A 15,138-nucleotide genomic window follows, 5' to 3' on the forward strand; every position below is an offset into this window, starting at 1 on the left:
AAGGAAATATATGGATGAACAAATACTTTAGTTTGAAGCCAAAGTAATAACGCAGATCTAAATCTAAAACATAATAAATCATTCTGAAACAACCTCTTATTACTAAACCCGTTTAAAAATGAAACTCCAAACTAGTCAATCTCTTTAGACACACAGCTGATATTTGGAGATGATTTGTCCCACACGTGTCCTTGTGTGTTTCTTTTAGTGTTATGAGACTTGAGTAAAATGACCTTGGCTATTAAATAGATAAAACTAAACTAACTACATAGCAAACCACACAGAGGGCGAGAGAGAGAGAGAGAGAGAGAGCACACCCTCTTTCACATTACCCTCAGCCAATTCAATCAATAAAGAATCGGATACCACATGAAAACATGGCCTCAGGGTTTTTATACCGCAAAGATGCAACATATTTCTCCTCTTGGTGAAAAACTGATATCAGCTGAGATACTGTGAATAGCTGTCAATACCCGGGAACTGAGCCCTTCTTTATCGTCAATAAATTGAATGTGCAATTCATCAGCCCGACTCTAGGAGACAGTATTTCTAATTAAAAAGGAGCTCGTAAATTCGACATTTTACAGGCCTAGCTCAGCTTGTAAATACATTGTAAATAAGTTGCAGTGAGTGGCTTCATGGGCAGATGAAGGTCTGGGTTTATGGTTTAACTCCTGTTGATGCCTTCAAGGAACAGCTGGCTGATTGAAATTAATTCAATATCTGTGTTGTTTGGTGCTCTGTTTTATTCTCCCTCAGGCTGCCAGTACACACTGAGTGTGTTTATGTTCACATTAGTATCCTGCTTTTTGAGTCTTATCCTGCTTTTGATCAGATTCAGGAGTTTTCAGAGTTTTCCTGGTTATTCATATCCCTGTATACGTTACAATAACAGTATCCAGGTTTCTGATCATCTGTGTGCAAATGTGTCTTTGTTCTTTATCTGCCGTTCAGTTGTGTACAGACAGAGTTACCTCCAACAGTTGACAATGAACGCACTGACTTTGGTTTCTGGCTGTCTGAGCTCTACTGGATTTAGCTTCTCCATCTGCTCACCAGTGATGGAAAACAACAGAACAATTTATGATCTGCATTGTATTACTGAAGTCAGACACCTTGTTGATCATTATCCCATTACGTACCATCACATTTCTAGTTTGTCTGACAAACTGCTGAGTAACTTGAGTTGATGACAGATAATGAATATAAACGTGAATAAGATGTTTACACGCCACAGTCTCCTGTCATCAATACTTCACTTCTAGTACTTTAACTAGAATTTCAAGGTTTCACAAAACCTGGAAAAGGCTTCTCCAGGTTCCTGAAACAAGGATATGATGTGCAAAACATGACCAGGAAACTCTTAAAACCTGATCATGATTAGGATACAGATGTAAACACACTGGCTGTCTTTACAATACCTTTTCTATTCTATTCTCTTCTATTCTCACATGTTGTTGCGATCACTGCACATCGCATGCTGTTTCGTATTCTTTTTGAAGCTCGCTGGGTCAGATCTGATTGGATTAGCAGTTTGAGAGGACACATTTGCTGGGCCAATTAGAGCACTTCCTGGCACAGATGGAACCCTGAAGTCTCCGGGGAGAACAATGGGTCATATTTGGGTTCTAAAAAAGCATAATGTATACTGTAGTGTCTGCAAAAAACAACACGCCAGGTGCGTGTATATATTTACACGACTATCCCTCCTGGCCTGTGCTGTAAATAAAACACCAGGGTCAATCTTAATGTGAGTGTGTGTATTGTGACTGGCGTTGCGTGTGGGTGTGTGTGTGTGTGCTCCTGTCGGCATTCTGAGTAAACATCCTTGTTTAAATATGTTTAAAATGATCACAGGGTGAGATGCTGTGTGTTCACACAAATACAGGCGCATATATTCTTACCTGTTATAGTGTACGTTGCTCTGTCAAAGTGAAATGAAAGCCCAGAGAATCACATCTCAATGGCAGCTGGACGTCCTAGTCCTGGAGAGAGAGAGAGAGAGAGAGAGAGAGAGAGAGAGAGAGAGAGAGAGAGAGAGAGAGAGAGAGAGAGAGAGAGAGAGGATACAGTGAGAAAGAGAGACAGAAAGGGAAAGAGAGAGAGAAACAGCAAAGAGAGAGAGAGGGGGGGGAGGGTGGGGGGTTATTGGAGCTCACTGAACTGAAGTCCCTGTCATTTCTCACAATAGAGACAGATAGCCATAATATGTAGTGAATGTGGGGTGCAATGTGAATAATGGCCCCCTCCAGATTGTGTGAATAGCCATAACCCACTCAAACACAAGAACCAGACAGCTCACAAGCCACTTTTCGCTCATGATTGCTTATTTAGTGTTTGTGTGTGCGTGTGCATGCGCACGTGCATGCTCCACCACGTAATGACCTCTTAAGTGTCCGAGTATCAAAGTCTATAATGGTCTATCTCTGTGCTCGCTAGCAGTTTACAGCTAAAAAGCGCTCTCATGCCATGATAACTGGTTTATATGGGTGGCATTTCACTGCCAAATGCCAGAGACGCTTCTCAGAAAGGGAAATTGTTAGCTCTGTTACTAGAATACAGTGGCAGTTATTCACAGTTAGAATGTCTCATATCTTTTTTCTATCTGTGCCTTGTCTCCTTCCCCCATCTCCTCCTGCATCTTCCCCCTGTTTTCCATCACTATGTACTTTTTTTACAATATCGCACCTTCTATCTCTTTCTCTCACTGGTTATCTTTTCTATTTTCTGTTTTGGAAAGACCCTCGCTGTCTCCCTTTCTCTCTCCCCTTTTCTTTATCCACCCCCCCCCCCCCCCCCCCCCCCCCCCCCTCCCCCCCACCCCCCCCCTTCAACCTACTTCTCTTGAGGGTAAACTTTGCAGTCTCATCTCACCAGGGTCAATCTTAATGTGAGTGTGTGTATTGTGACTGACATTGTGTGTTGGTTTGTGTGCTCCTGTTGGCATGAAGACTGTTTGTGTGGATGTGCATATGTGTGTGTGTGTGTGTGTGTGTGCATGTGTGTGTGTGTGTGTGTGTGTTCGCTGTTTACTGGGAGGGCTGATGGGTGCAGAGGAAACAGCGTGTATCTGTTTTGCCTTGAATTTTCTGTTTCAGAGTCTTTGTCTGCGTGCCATGCAAGATTTTCACAGGCACACAAAAACAAGTGCGTATTGTAACACACACACACACACACACACACACACACACACACATCCATACAGAGTGTCAGGGCCTGGACCTCTGTGGAGCTCTCCGGCAGAGCTGTGCAGTAATTGGGTCTATTAGCCAGTACAGGAGGCCGTGAGCAATATCTCTATGGCTGGGTGGGTAGATACTGCAACAAAAGATGGATACACTGCACTGTGTTCATGCACATGCATGTCGCTTGCATGTATTCATGTGTATGCATGTGAATGAGTGTATACTCCCAATGTTATGTGTGTATGCATGCACTACAATGTAGGGGAAAATTGCCAGAGGCAACAGATCATTGGCAAAAAATAAGTTAGGCAGTGAGCTCCCCCACCTATACAGAACCTTCATTCATGTCTCGCCTGCTTCCCTCAGCACACACTATACATTATTCACAGGGAACTGGTCAACAATGGAGGGATCAATGAATGGGGAATAGAGGAAGAGAGGTGGAAAAGAAACAGGTTTCGATGCAGAGGTGGTGAAGGGTTTACAGGTTTGTAGAAGGAGCAGAACAAGGAATGCAATGAGCTTTTTCATTAGGACTCATTTACGTGAACAAGTGAAAAATGGGAAAGAGAAGATTAAAGATGCAGCCATTGCAAAAGTTCATGCATACATGGCTTTGTTCCATCCTGGAAGAGGAATTCTTCATTAAATCCTAATTTTGTTCTCTATTGTGCTGTCAGAAAGCACAGGTCAACACCTGCAGGGAGCTGTGCAGGGAAAGCTGCAATCAGATGAAACAAATGTTTTGTTTATAGGCAACATTCAGTTTGTCCTTTATGTAGCAGTCAGTCAGTCAGGGTGTTAGATGGGCTTGTAGTGTTTCTTGCCACAGAAAGGCTAACCAGTTAATGTTAAGCCTTTCTTTTTACTATCACCATCATCTTTCCCTAGCCTTAATGATTTATTTCCCACATTCACAACCTTTCACTGTCCTCAACCAAACCATCACTGTCATGAAGGGATATTGTAGAAAGAAAACATCTGCACTGAATGTTACAAAAACTTTGTCAACAAATGTAATCTAAGGCTTTGCAGAATCATCCAATATCAACATTCTTGTCTGGTGATGGGCTTTGGGCGAGGAAGAGATAAGGTGAACGAGCAGGACACAGCGTTTTCTCTGAATGTCTTTTTCTCTGCTGATGTCACGTTAACCATTTCAACTTATAAATAATGTCTATATTGACATCAACAGATATCTGAATATACAGTGAGTCAGCTGCATCTACATGAGCCTATTGCATCCTTCCTGATAGCACTTTTTTTAGTAAGCAGAGTTGCTGAACACCATTTTGAGAGCAGGTTAAGATTTAAGATTGCCTGACTACATAAGAAGAGATAAAAGCAAGATTTGGATCAAATGAAAGCGAGAGGGCTCCTCTGAGGGCAACCAGCAGAGGAGCAAAGAAGAGGACAGTAGAAAGAGAGATTTAGTTGGACAAATGGTGAATGGTTATAGCTTTCTCTAAGAGCTTGGGAAGGGCGTTGGCCGAGAGGGTTTTGGACATGTAGTGCCTCAGCCTTTGGCACAATGTCTTCCTGAGAAAAGAAAAAGGAAATGTAGCAGATTTCACTTGAGAGATGTCGACCAGTTTCTCACAGTAAAACAATGGTGTTTTCTATTATGAGAGGCAGTGGTTGCATTGATGTGCCATTACTCATAAGCTTGCTGAATGTAATTAGGATGACTCTACAGTATGCTTTCATGATGGCTTTTCATCTATTGCCTTTTGTAATCATGCCTTCGACAACACATTGCACCATAAGACACCAGAAATTGCATTGATGCCTGTTGGTGGAGATTTATGGCATCTAAACGAAGCAATGTGTCGCCTCTTTAAAGGGCGGGGTCTCCTATCTTCATTTTAAAACCACAGTTCTCCCCCCCAGGCTTCAACAGATATAAGCATGAGGAATATGGAGCAATAGTGTATATGGTCTAGCCAGGCGTAAAATTAAAGACTCTTGTCTATGTGCCCCACATAAATCTTTGAAAGAGAGAAAGAGAGAGGTTGAGGGAGGGAGGTGTGCACGCTGAAACAAAAAACTGGTTGATTTGTCCGGCGATTGTGAATCGCTGAACTGTAATCAACTGTACTCAACCCTGGACAATGAGATGTTTCAATACATGGATGCACAAACACACCCAGACACACACACAAAGAGAAAGACACCCACTAACATACATCATTCTAACCATAAAAGTAGCTTATAGTAATTGCCTGACTTGGGTGTTACACAAAGATTGGTTTTAAAATGCCAAATATCATTTATCAAAGGCTTGTCTCTCCACTAAAGCTCCTGGTCCGATCCCACATGTGACGGATGCCGTCTCATCTATCATACATACACCGGTGGAGTGAGAGCCAATAAGAAGGTTCAAAACGTACGTAAGCACACTGCTGGAGAACATGCATACGATTTCTCACATGGTTAGAAGAAAGACACATGGTCCATGTAAGTTATTGCTGCAAGCCCACAGGCCAGAGTGCTACTCATCTGTCTCGGTGTGACACTATCAGGCTCCCTCGCAAAATACAGAGGTGGTAAAATGGTTTTATTGCAAAATGTGAAAGATACGTTGGGGACAAATTTGACGTGTGCTGATACACGCCAAACCGGGCACGGTGCTTTTATCTCAAATGAGTTGTCTTCAGCACAGACTGAACCACACTGTTTATTTTAGAGGCACACGTTGTGAATGTGCGAAAAGTAACCTTGAAGATTTGAGCACAGTTCTCACACAGAATTATTCACCAGCCAGTCAAAGGGGATTTAACCTCAGGCAGAGTGAGGTGCTATATTTACACTTAAGCCGAGGAGAGTCAGCTCCATAAGTTGAGGGGAAAAATACAAAACAGCACAAATGATGTAAACATGATAGATTATCAGGCCATTGATCACTACTATATCTGTTAATATCTTTGTTCCATCAAGCATGACCATCTAGTCATCCTCGCCCTCCTTCAGCCTATCATACTGCACCATCAACTAAGCTCCAGATCAATACTGCCTGGCACATATTCTCACTCTCAAAGACTTGGAATGAAAACGCCATTCGATATCAATCAAGATCACAGCTGTGCCACTGAACAGGCACAATAAATGACAATATTATTTTTTTTAATTTACCATCAAACGACGGGTTTGAGTTAGATCTTTCAGCCTGGTTTACGCTGAAAGGAACCAGATGAGCTGGGAGTGGAAGATGTATGTAATGCAGTTAAAGTAAAAGCCCAGTAAGCAGGAAATTTAAGAGGGGCCTGGGGATGATGGTATTACAGCAGACGCTGATTGTGGACAATTTGCTGAAGAAGGAAAAGATATGGAAAATATCATTGGATGCAGTGGGCCTCTGGTGTGCAAACACTTGAAAAGCAGAGAAAAGAAGGAAAAACTGCAACAGTTTAATCATCTGTAAAACAATCTGCTCTTTTTTCAAGTGATCATTTAAACAATTAACCGCTGTTAGTTGAAGTAAACTGTACTCGAAAAACAATGTCACTGCAACGGAGCCAGAATTCCCCCATCCATTGTCTCCATCACTTAAGTCAACCAACACAGTCTTTATTAGCAGCAGTGAATCAGTCTCTCAAACAATACTGCATTTTCAAACCCTGCTGTAGTTTCCTCCATTGATAAGAAATGCTGTGCTATAACACGGCACTGTGAGATTTATGCCCCCAGCCCTGTGATGACCTCATTGTTCATTGCCCCATAATTCAAATCTGCTCCGCTGTGTTGCATCACACTGGGTATGACTCATTTCCAAGCACCCCTTTCTCTAAACAAGCGAGGGCTCCGCAGCACGCTATAGTCAACTGCACAAACAACACAGAAAAGAATTTCCCCATCAATACTGTGGTGACTGACTTAAGACTTGCATATGCACGGCGTCTCACGCACGCACACACACACACACACACACACACACACACACACACACACACACACAGCAACACACTGTTTAAATGGACTGAACTGGGAAGAGGAGGGGGGGGGGGGGCGAGTGCTATTGTAAATGATTTCCTGCGGAGACCAAAATAATCGGCGGACCTTTGAGTGAGCTTCTTACAATCACTCTGGCCTTGTACACTGATTCTCCATTCAGCTCCCTAATGGCACTGTGTGTGTCACTAAATATACAGCTGCAGGCGATGTCTATGTGTGGCTCACTGGTGTGTGTGAGCTTATGCATGTGTGTTAGCATACAAGTGTGAATGTGTGCGCACGAGAGAGAGCGGTGGTAATTGACGTGTTCCGCATTGATGTGTGTTTAGAGTATCTGTGGGAAGAAATGTGTGTGTGTGTGTGTGTGTGTTTCTATTGAGTGGTGACAGCTTTGAGTAGGGAACAGGGAGGTGAAGGGCACAGAGGAGAAGTGTGGACAGAAGATGTGTTGACTGGGAGGACAAGTGTTTTTTTTTCTTTGTGAAAGAGGGATAACAACTACTGAGTGAGTGAGAGGGTTTAAAAGAACAATGTGTTGTGGATACAGTAGCTCATTCTGAAAACAGCTGATTAAACATGTAGTTGGGACACAAATCGATCTCTGGTGATAAAAGTTCTATTTGTAGAATAGAACAGAATTAGGTTTGACGTGAACACTTCAGTTCAGACTTTTTATTCTGTTCCACAGCTCAGACGTTTAGGAGGTTATTATGCACAGCGTGGTTTCATGCATGGTTTCATCCAAACTAGATGGACAGTTTAAAAAAATCAATAGTGTTCCATACTATACATCTTCCTCAGATTTTACTGAATAACTGTGTAAAAATGCCTTGGGAATGGCATGATAATAATTTATACAGCACTCTTCAAAACACTATTACAAGGTGTTTTGCAACCAATAAAGCCACAATAAATAGAATTCAATGATGACAACATAAAAGCAGGACATGAAATAAATTCAGGGCTGCCGGAGAAACAAATAAAAGACTGAAGCTGCTCAACTGGTCAAAGCAAAATGAATAAAAGCCTGTCTTTAAAAAAACACATTATTGTGAGATGTGACATTGATTTTACCCTCCAAAGTCTCTCAGATTGATGAGTCAGAGCACAAACGCAGCCAACATTGTATGTTTATTGTTGTTATTTTAAGGATAATGGAAAATGTATAATATTCAATATTCATTCTCTTAAATATGTTTTAGGATGGTGAGAGATGCAGTAAGTGTGGAAGAGCCAAAGATGTTATCTCATCACCACAATTTTAATATCCTAATCAATGGCTGTGGGGTAATTTCAGAATGGATTTACACTGATTGATTTCTCAATAATTTTTATCCCATGTGATCACAAACTAAGCTCCTTAGGCTTCTTTAATCTGGCTGTTGCAAAACTTTGATTAAAAACAAGATGCAATCAAAACTTTGAGAAACTTTAAGTTTAATTTTTACCTTTTTACTCTACAGCTCTGCTTTAATTATTATTAACGTAACATTTATTTTCATCATCAGATTATTCTCTTCATTGATTGATTCATCTGCTCGATGAAAAGCCCATAGTGACTCTTTAAAAGGCTCCAAAACCCCAAAATATTCAATTTACCATCACAGAAGCCAAACAAAAGCAGCAAATCCTCAGAATTTAGAGTCATGTTTTGTATTGATGCTTGAAATATTACTTGAATGATTAATAAATTATCAAAATAGTTGCTGATTAATTTTCTGCCAATCGATTAATCAACTAATTGTTTTAAGTCTAATGATTAGAGCTTGAATGAACTTCAGTACCAGCGGCTGATCCGCCATCACAGCCCAGTTAACAGACGGCATGAGCAGTCAGCCCAACGCTGTATATTTCCTCCGATCGGCTCAAAAATGCAGACAGATAATAGGCTGCGGTGCTCGGAGCAGAAAGCCTTCCAACAGTTCCATATTTAGGCAGAGTAAGACATCTATCTCTGGAGGGCTATTCTAGTCGAGGCCATAGGAGCAATGAGTCAGTGAATGCCCTGAGATCTGACAGCCAGTCGTCTACTGGTCTTCCACATTCCCGAGCACATATCTAATCAGGTAGAGAAGTAAAGCCGTAGTCTTCTCGCATGGAGTGAACCTCTAATAGGGTTTAATGATATCGGAGGTGAGTTTCACACATTAAGAGAGGTGAACTGAGCTGATAGCTCCAGTCGATGGTGAAAAATGCAAGGAGTCAGAGTTATTCTTTGAGGGAAGGGAAGGGTAGGAGGAAGGATGTGTTAACACATGACCGAGTGCTTTAGGTGGACGAGGAAGACGGGCACGGATCTGGCCTCATTATTTCAATATGGGAGAGAGATGTCGTCTAGTGCAGGAAAAAGGGTTTCTGAATTAGGTTAAACTCGCCACACAAAGTGGGGTTGAGACTAGGAATGTGAATCATCATCGCATTAGGAAATAAAGCAGTGAAATTCAACGGCTTTGCTTTCATTGAAACTTAATATTATTATTGCAGCATTAAGATTTGTTGTTTTTTTTCACAGCTTAAGCCACTAGACTGTGGGTTTATTTATGCAGGAAGGTTGGTTGTCTCTGTGAGCACAATAAACACTACCTTGTGTTTATCTACAAGGCTCTCTGACACAGACCTTTACCTTGCTATGCATAAATTAACTAAATAGAGGACTGGATCCCAGTAAGTGCAAATTCTTTAGGAAAACCTTGTTAAAATGGTTTTGGGGAAACCAGCCCTCAGGTTCTGTGTGCCCATTAAACAGAATTAATTGCACAAAGTGTTGAAGTTAGACTCTCTAATAACCTTTGACGATGGAAATAGACTCTCCAGTAACAAGCACAGTTACACTTGTTACAACACTGATTATACGCCTGCTCGTCTTAATATTCAAGTGTGAATATGTGTCTGTTATTGTCTGTCTGCGATGGATCATGTTGTCTGCCAAGGTTTATTTTCATTATCTCCAGGTTTCGATGTGAGCGCGAGATGTTTAACATACGATCCCTTATTCAAATCACAGGCTGCTTCCATTACGGGGCTGCATGTTGTTATTGGAGCCACCCAAAGCTAAGCCAAATACATTAACTGCTCTAAACAAAGAAAGTCAGCCATCAGTCAATGAAGCAGAACAATCTGAATTAGCACAACCACCCTAATTTGCACCCTGTTTTCCCCAGCAAGGAGCTTTGTCTTTCTTGTGCATCATAACAAGTGAAATGAATCAGTGACCTAATTAAAGGAGGACAGAGAGACCATCAGTCAGCAGATTGCTTGATTGCTGCTGTTGCACATTATACAGCTTCAGGTGGTTCAACAACATCGCTGCTGTCATCAGGGTGCAGAACGTGACCCGAGATGCTCTTTGACACGCCTGGCATTCATAGTGTGATGTCTGACAAACATCCCATGGCTCTCTCTGGAGACTATAGTAAACTGAAAAAACACAGACTGTAGCTGCTGTAAGTTTGGACAGGAAAACACAAATACTACTGAGGCTACATGTTTCTCCACTGTTTGCAGGATTTAGACAGGAAAACTATTCTCTCTCTAATATTTAAAACAAATAATCAACCAAGAAACTATAGGATCACATAAACAGATGCAGGGATGATATAGTGATATCCATGTCATCCATAAACATAATAATCTCCTTGGAGACAGGACTGTGTTTTAACAGATGCTGGGAAAATGGCAGCCGAGCAAATCTATGTAAAAATGTATCCAGCACAGACGTACAGATAACTGCCTACACTGACCGTTTCCCCACCTGCACAGTGTGTTGGAGATACTTTTCTTAGCTGCAGCACTGACAGATGAGTCAACATATTGTCAACCACTCCAACCTATAGAGTCTTCATCCACCCTCGAAAACACACCGAACAGAGAGAGATGCACAAAGAGTTTGCACAAAATGTCTTTGCTGAAAGCCGTTTGGATGATGAATGTAGATTGCCGGGGATTGGAAAGGGCCGATCCACAACCACCCAAGTAGACTCACACAACAAATGACTGTTGAGGGTCAAATGTAAGAGTGTGCTTTGATTGTCAAATATTATTTCTGAGGCAGACCACTTATGATTAACCCAGTTATGGAGGCGTAAAAGGCTTATGTGGTTATCTGCTTTGTTGCTGATGACAAAGAGTACGCGGTGCATTTACAGTCACAATAATCTCCAGTTTATGTCAAGATCCAAGTGTTGTGCAACCTTCAGTAGTTTTCAGTAGCACATCAAGGTCATTTGCAACCCCTGACGCCTCTTCTGTAAATAAGAAGCATATAGCTTCCACTCATGAATCCGCATGATTGACGTATCCTGGGGTGCACTGGCCTGCTGGATACTCCTTTTCTTACAGAGTGGCTGGATTTACTCTGGATTTCAGACTGCGGCTGACAAACCAGCACAGCCCCAAACAGGCTAACTGCATTCCAATATATTCAGATGACAGCCTCATAAAATAGAGGGAAAAAACTGAGGAGGTGAACACTTAGTCTATCTGTCATCCATCATGCCAGAGCATGTGATGATTTGTCATTGCACCCTGCAGTGAGGCAGACACATGCGGCTACAGAATAATAATTATGTGTACATCCTGGACGGGATGATGTGATTGTATTGATTATTTGTTGGAGAGGTAATAGGTATCATTGCTTATTAGCGACATCTCGCATCCGAGCGACGCCCATCCAAGCCGCGAGCCGCTGAAGCATAATCTGCACAAACACGGGAACTATATTACATTTCACCGCCCTCGTACGTTCGGACTATTTTTCCGCGCCCCTTAAAGTAGAATAATCGCAGGCCACATTCCCATGGGCATCCGTGAGAACCAAAGTCAGCGCTGCCATATAGCTTTCAGAGCAGGTCAGTGACAGACTCAGGTTGACATAACAACCAGGAGCTTCGACGTTCACCGGTGATGTCTGAAAAATATATATCTACATCATTTGTGAAGGAATAAAGAGGAGATCCTTACCGTATCACCAGCGCATACAGGCTGTCCACATCCAGCGCAGAGAGTCAGGAATAACCTTTTCCGCGCTCTTTCATATAGTCCCCAGAACGCAGATCTTGGATAGAAATATATCTTCCAGTCGATAAATAATTTGACTGCTTGGCGCCTCGACTCCGGTTCTGTGCTTAATTCTTCCCGACGCAAAAAAAACACACACACAAAAAAAACAACGACGTGGACAAATGTTAACGAAAGAGCGGATGAGAATAAAGCTGAGGATGTAATAAACCAATAGCTGCGTGCTTAGTATCCTGATCAGCGCTCACACAAGAGGATGTATCTCGTCCATCCAAATGCACTAAGTCCAGTGGAGAGCTGGAGGAGGATAGAGGCGTATCTCTGTCCCTATCCGTCTGTCTGTATCCCTTCCTTCCTCCCCTCCCTCCCTTTCTCTCTCTCTTTATCTTTCCCGGGTGCCTTTATGTTCTTACTGACTTCTGCTGAAGTCCACAGGCGCAGAGCGCAGCGGAGCAGAGGACCGTGGTCAACACAGAGAGAGAGGGGTCAGAAATGACAAACCAATTTGGAGGCGCGGTGGATGCTCGGTTGATCAGAGCGCAGCCCGGCGAGAGGAGCGTTGCGTTGCAGGCGGGCGGGGAGCCGAGGGTGGGTGGAGGGCTGGGGAGAGGAGGGGGGAGGGGAGGGGAGGGGGGGTGATGATTCCTGCCTGGGGGATGCAGAGAGAGAAAGAGGGAGAGATGAAGTGGGGTGTCTGGTGGAAAACATGGAAATGGATCTGGCTCCTAAATCTCTGGACTTAGGGCTCCACCTGCCGTGTGAACACACACACAGGGGTTCACAAACTTTACAAGGCAAGGAGGGCTCACACAGACTACAGTAGACCCCCTACTGGAAATGATTTGGACTCGAGAAAGAAGACAAAAAGACGTGTTTTTGATATTAGACTTAACTTGGTGTATGATTGCATAATTGCGCCTTTGGGTGACAACTGCATTAGATACACTGGGTTCATTGTCACAGCCTCAGGGGATAAAAGTGAAATCACAGTCCTCATTTAACCATGACATGACTCCGTGTGGTCCCCAGACCCCAGAGTGTTTAACAGGTAGGGGTCTACAAGTGATGACAAATCCAGAATAGCAGAAAAATGAATACATGGGCTAAAATGGGTTATAATATAACTTAAACATGCGCATTTTAATTGAAAATATTATTGAAAAAATTATTGAACTCATGAAAACGGGCCCTGGGTCAAACTAACACACACATCTATATAAATGCAATAGTGATTTATAACATTTCACGTCAGAAAACGTGAATTTCAAATGTGTTTTTTCCCCGTTAGAGAACAGAAAAAAACAGAAAAAGAATAATAGTAATAATAGTAATAAACTATTTTGTAAGTCGATGGTTCAGTTATTTGGACTTCTGTCTGGTGGCAGTGGTGAGAACATTTGTAATATTTCAGCGTGTTTGTTGTCTCTCTTGCTTCATCATTTGATTTTGTTTTACTATCATTATACGTTTTTAATTAGTTTATACACCTCATTATGTCTAAGAGTTCATATTTGGTTGTCACAGTCATATTTGCAGACATTATTTTCATGGTGTCCTATTGAATGCATTAGAGGATTACTGTAGGCTAGTTCTCTTTCATTAGGCCTACATGGGGATGAGCTTTATGTGCCTGAAGATCAGAGGGTGACATGCGCACTGCACGGAGCGCTCACGAGCCGCGGACACAATGCTGCAAAATAGAAACGCTCAGCTTGCTTTTTGATATCTTACCATCTCCCAACACGCTGTTATGACTTGTCCCATCGGGAAAGTGTCATTCTTTGTAAAATCTTGCCTCGGACTGGAGGAGGTGGTGGATGTGCTGTGTTTGGAGCTCAGTGGAGACCTGTTGATCGCCCTCCGGCGCTGCGATGAAGGTGAGATGAGTCTTCGGACCGATGACCGTCTGTTCGTCACAGTTATAGCTCTAATGTGCTCCGCTCATTTTTAAAGAAATTAACAGATTGTCTTCTAGATTACGTGTCAAATTAGTAGCTAATGGGCCTATTTAATTGCTGCAAATCATCATCTGTAATGTATTTATTTTGATTCTGAAGCAGTCAGTGTCGCTTTAACATCAATAAGGATAAGATATAGATTTCATTAGGCTACTGTGAAGGGCATAGAAGTACTGCGATACTCCTCGTGCCTATCAATGGCCCCTAATTAGATTTTAGACGAGACGTTGTCATTTCCAGCCCATCGTTTTGCAAATCAAATCATGTCATTGCTATCATGCTTTGAAGCTATACAGGCTTTCCCTCCAGTCAGAATGGTCGGGAGGCCATGTGTCGCTGTTAATTAGCATCACTGGCTGATAAAGCCTTTTGGAGAAGATTTAAATCCTGCTAAAGAGCATTAGTTGACAAGCAAGGCGCTTGCAAGCATGGCACAGGCCCCGGAAGAGAGGGTGTCGAGGTAAAATGATACAAATAAATATTGGTTCATTAATTAGTCATTTCCTCATGACTAATGAAGTGGAAGGCAATCAATTCTTTTTCCTGCAAAAATATAAAAACAGATATCTTCAAGGAGAAATCTCATCTTGGCACTTTCATTCCACTAATACGCTGTCAACTTCCAGAAAAACACGGCTATAAAAATGAAAGAAAGACTATCTGCAGTGCACAAGGTCATGTTAAAGCAGAAACCTTTTGTTTTTTGTTGATGTTGCAGGTGCCAAACAAAGAAGAATGATGTTGAACTGAGACAGAAAGTCATAAAGACACAATTCATCCGAACCATCTGGCAGGCTACGATGGAAATCATGGGTAAGCGTATTCAGCCTCCTGCAGATGTAGAGTAGTGCACTGTTATAAGACAAACATGTTCCAGTAACATCAGCGAGACTCCCCCCGCCACCGCCACCGCCACCGCCATCATCACAGGTTTACGATTTAGGTGTCAGGCACGGCTGCACGGTTACATGTGCAGGTGGCACAAGACTCACAGTCTGCTCGCTAGTCAAAACTTTGCGGTGAAGAGT

The 15,138-nt window shown here is 42.4% G+C and overlaps 2 protein-coding genes across 9 annotated transcripts in view; one reads left to right on the forward strand and one right to left on the reverse strand.

Annotated features, from left to right (window-relative positions):
• Positions 1–12,709, reverse strand: part of adgrl3.1 (adhesion G protein-coupled receptor L3.1) — a 134,133-nt gene extending 121,424 nt beyond the window's left edge. For 6 of the 8 annotated variants that reach the window (XM_044345555.1, XM_044345550.1, XM_044345553.1 and 3 more), the window contains exons 1-2: positions 12,096–12,709; positions 1,905–1,985 (exon numbers count right to left, since the gene is read on the reverse strand). The gene's annotated coding sequence lies outside the window, so the exon portion shown is untranslated. The remainder of the gene's footprint in view (positions 1–1,904; positions 1,986–12,095) is intronic. The other 2 variants (XM_044345556.1, XM_044345554.1) reach the window with 1 other exon arrangement.
• Positions 12,710–13,755: 1,046 nt separating this feature from the next.
• The window catches only part of si:dkey-92j12.5 (multiple PDZ domain protein), a 39,442-nt gene continuing 38,059 nt past the window's right edge, over positions 13,756–15,138 (forward strand). Inside the window, exons 1-2 of the mRNA XM_044346356.1 lie at positions 13,756–14,029; positions 14,829–14,923. Coding sequence (XP_044202291.1) covers positions 14,911–14,923 — 13 coding nt within the window. The 5' untranslated portion in view covers positions 13,756–14,029; positions 14,829–14,910. The remainder of the gene's footprint in view (positions 14,030–14,828; positions 14,924–15,138) is intronic.

This window comes from Thunnus albacares, chromosome 3 (assembly GCF_914725855.1).
Source record: "Thunnus albacares chromosome 3, fThuAlb1.1, whole genome shotgun sequence".
Taxonomy (NCBI): Eukaryota; Metazoa; Chordata; class Actinopteri; order Scombriformes; family Scombridae; genus Thunnus; species Thunnus albacares.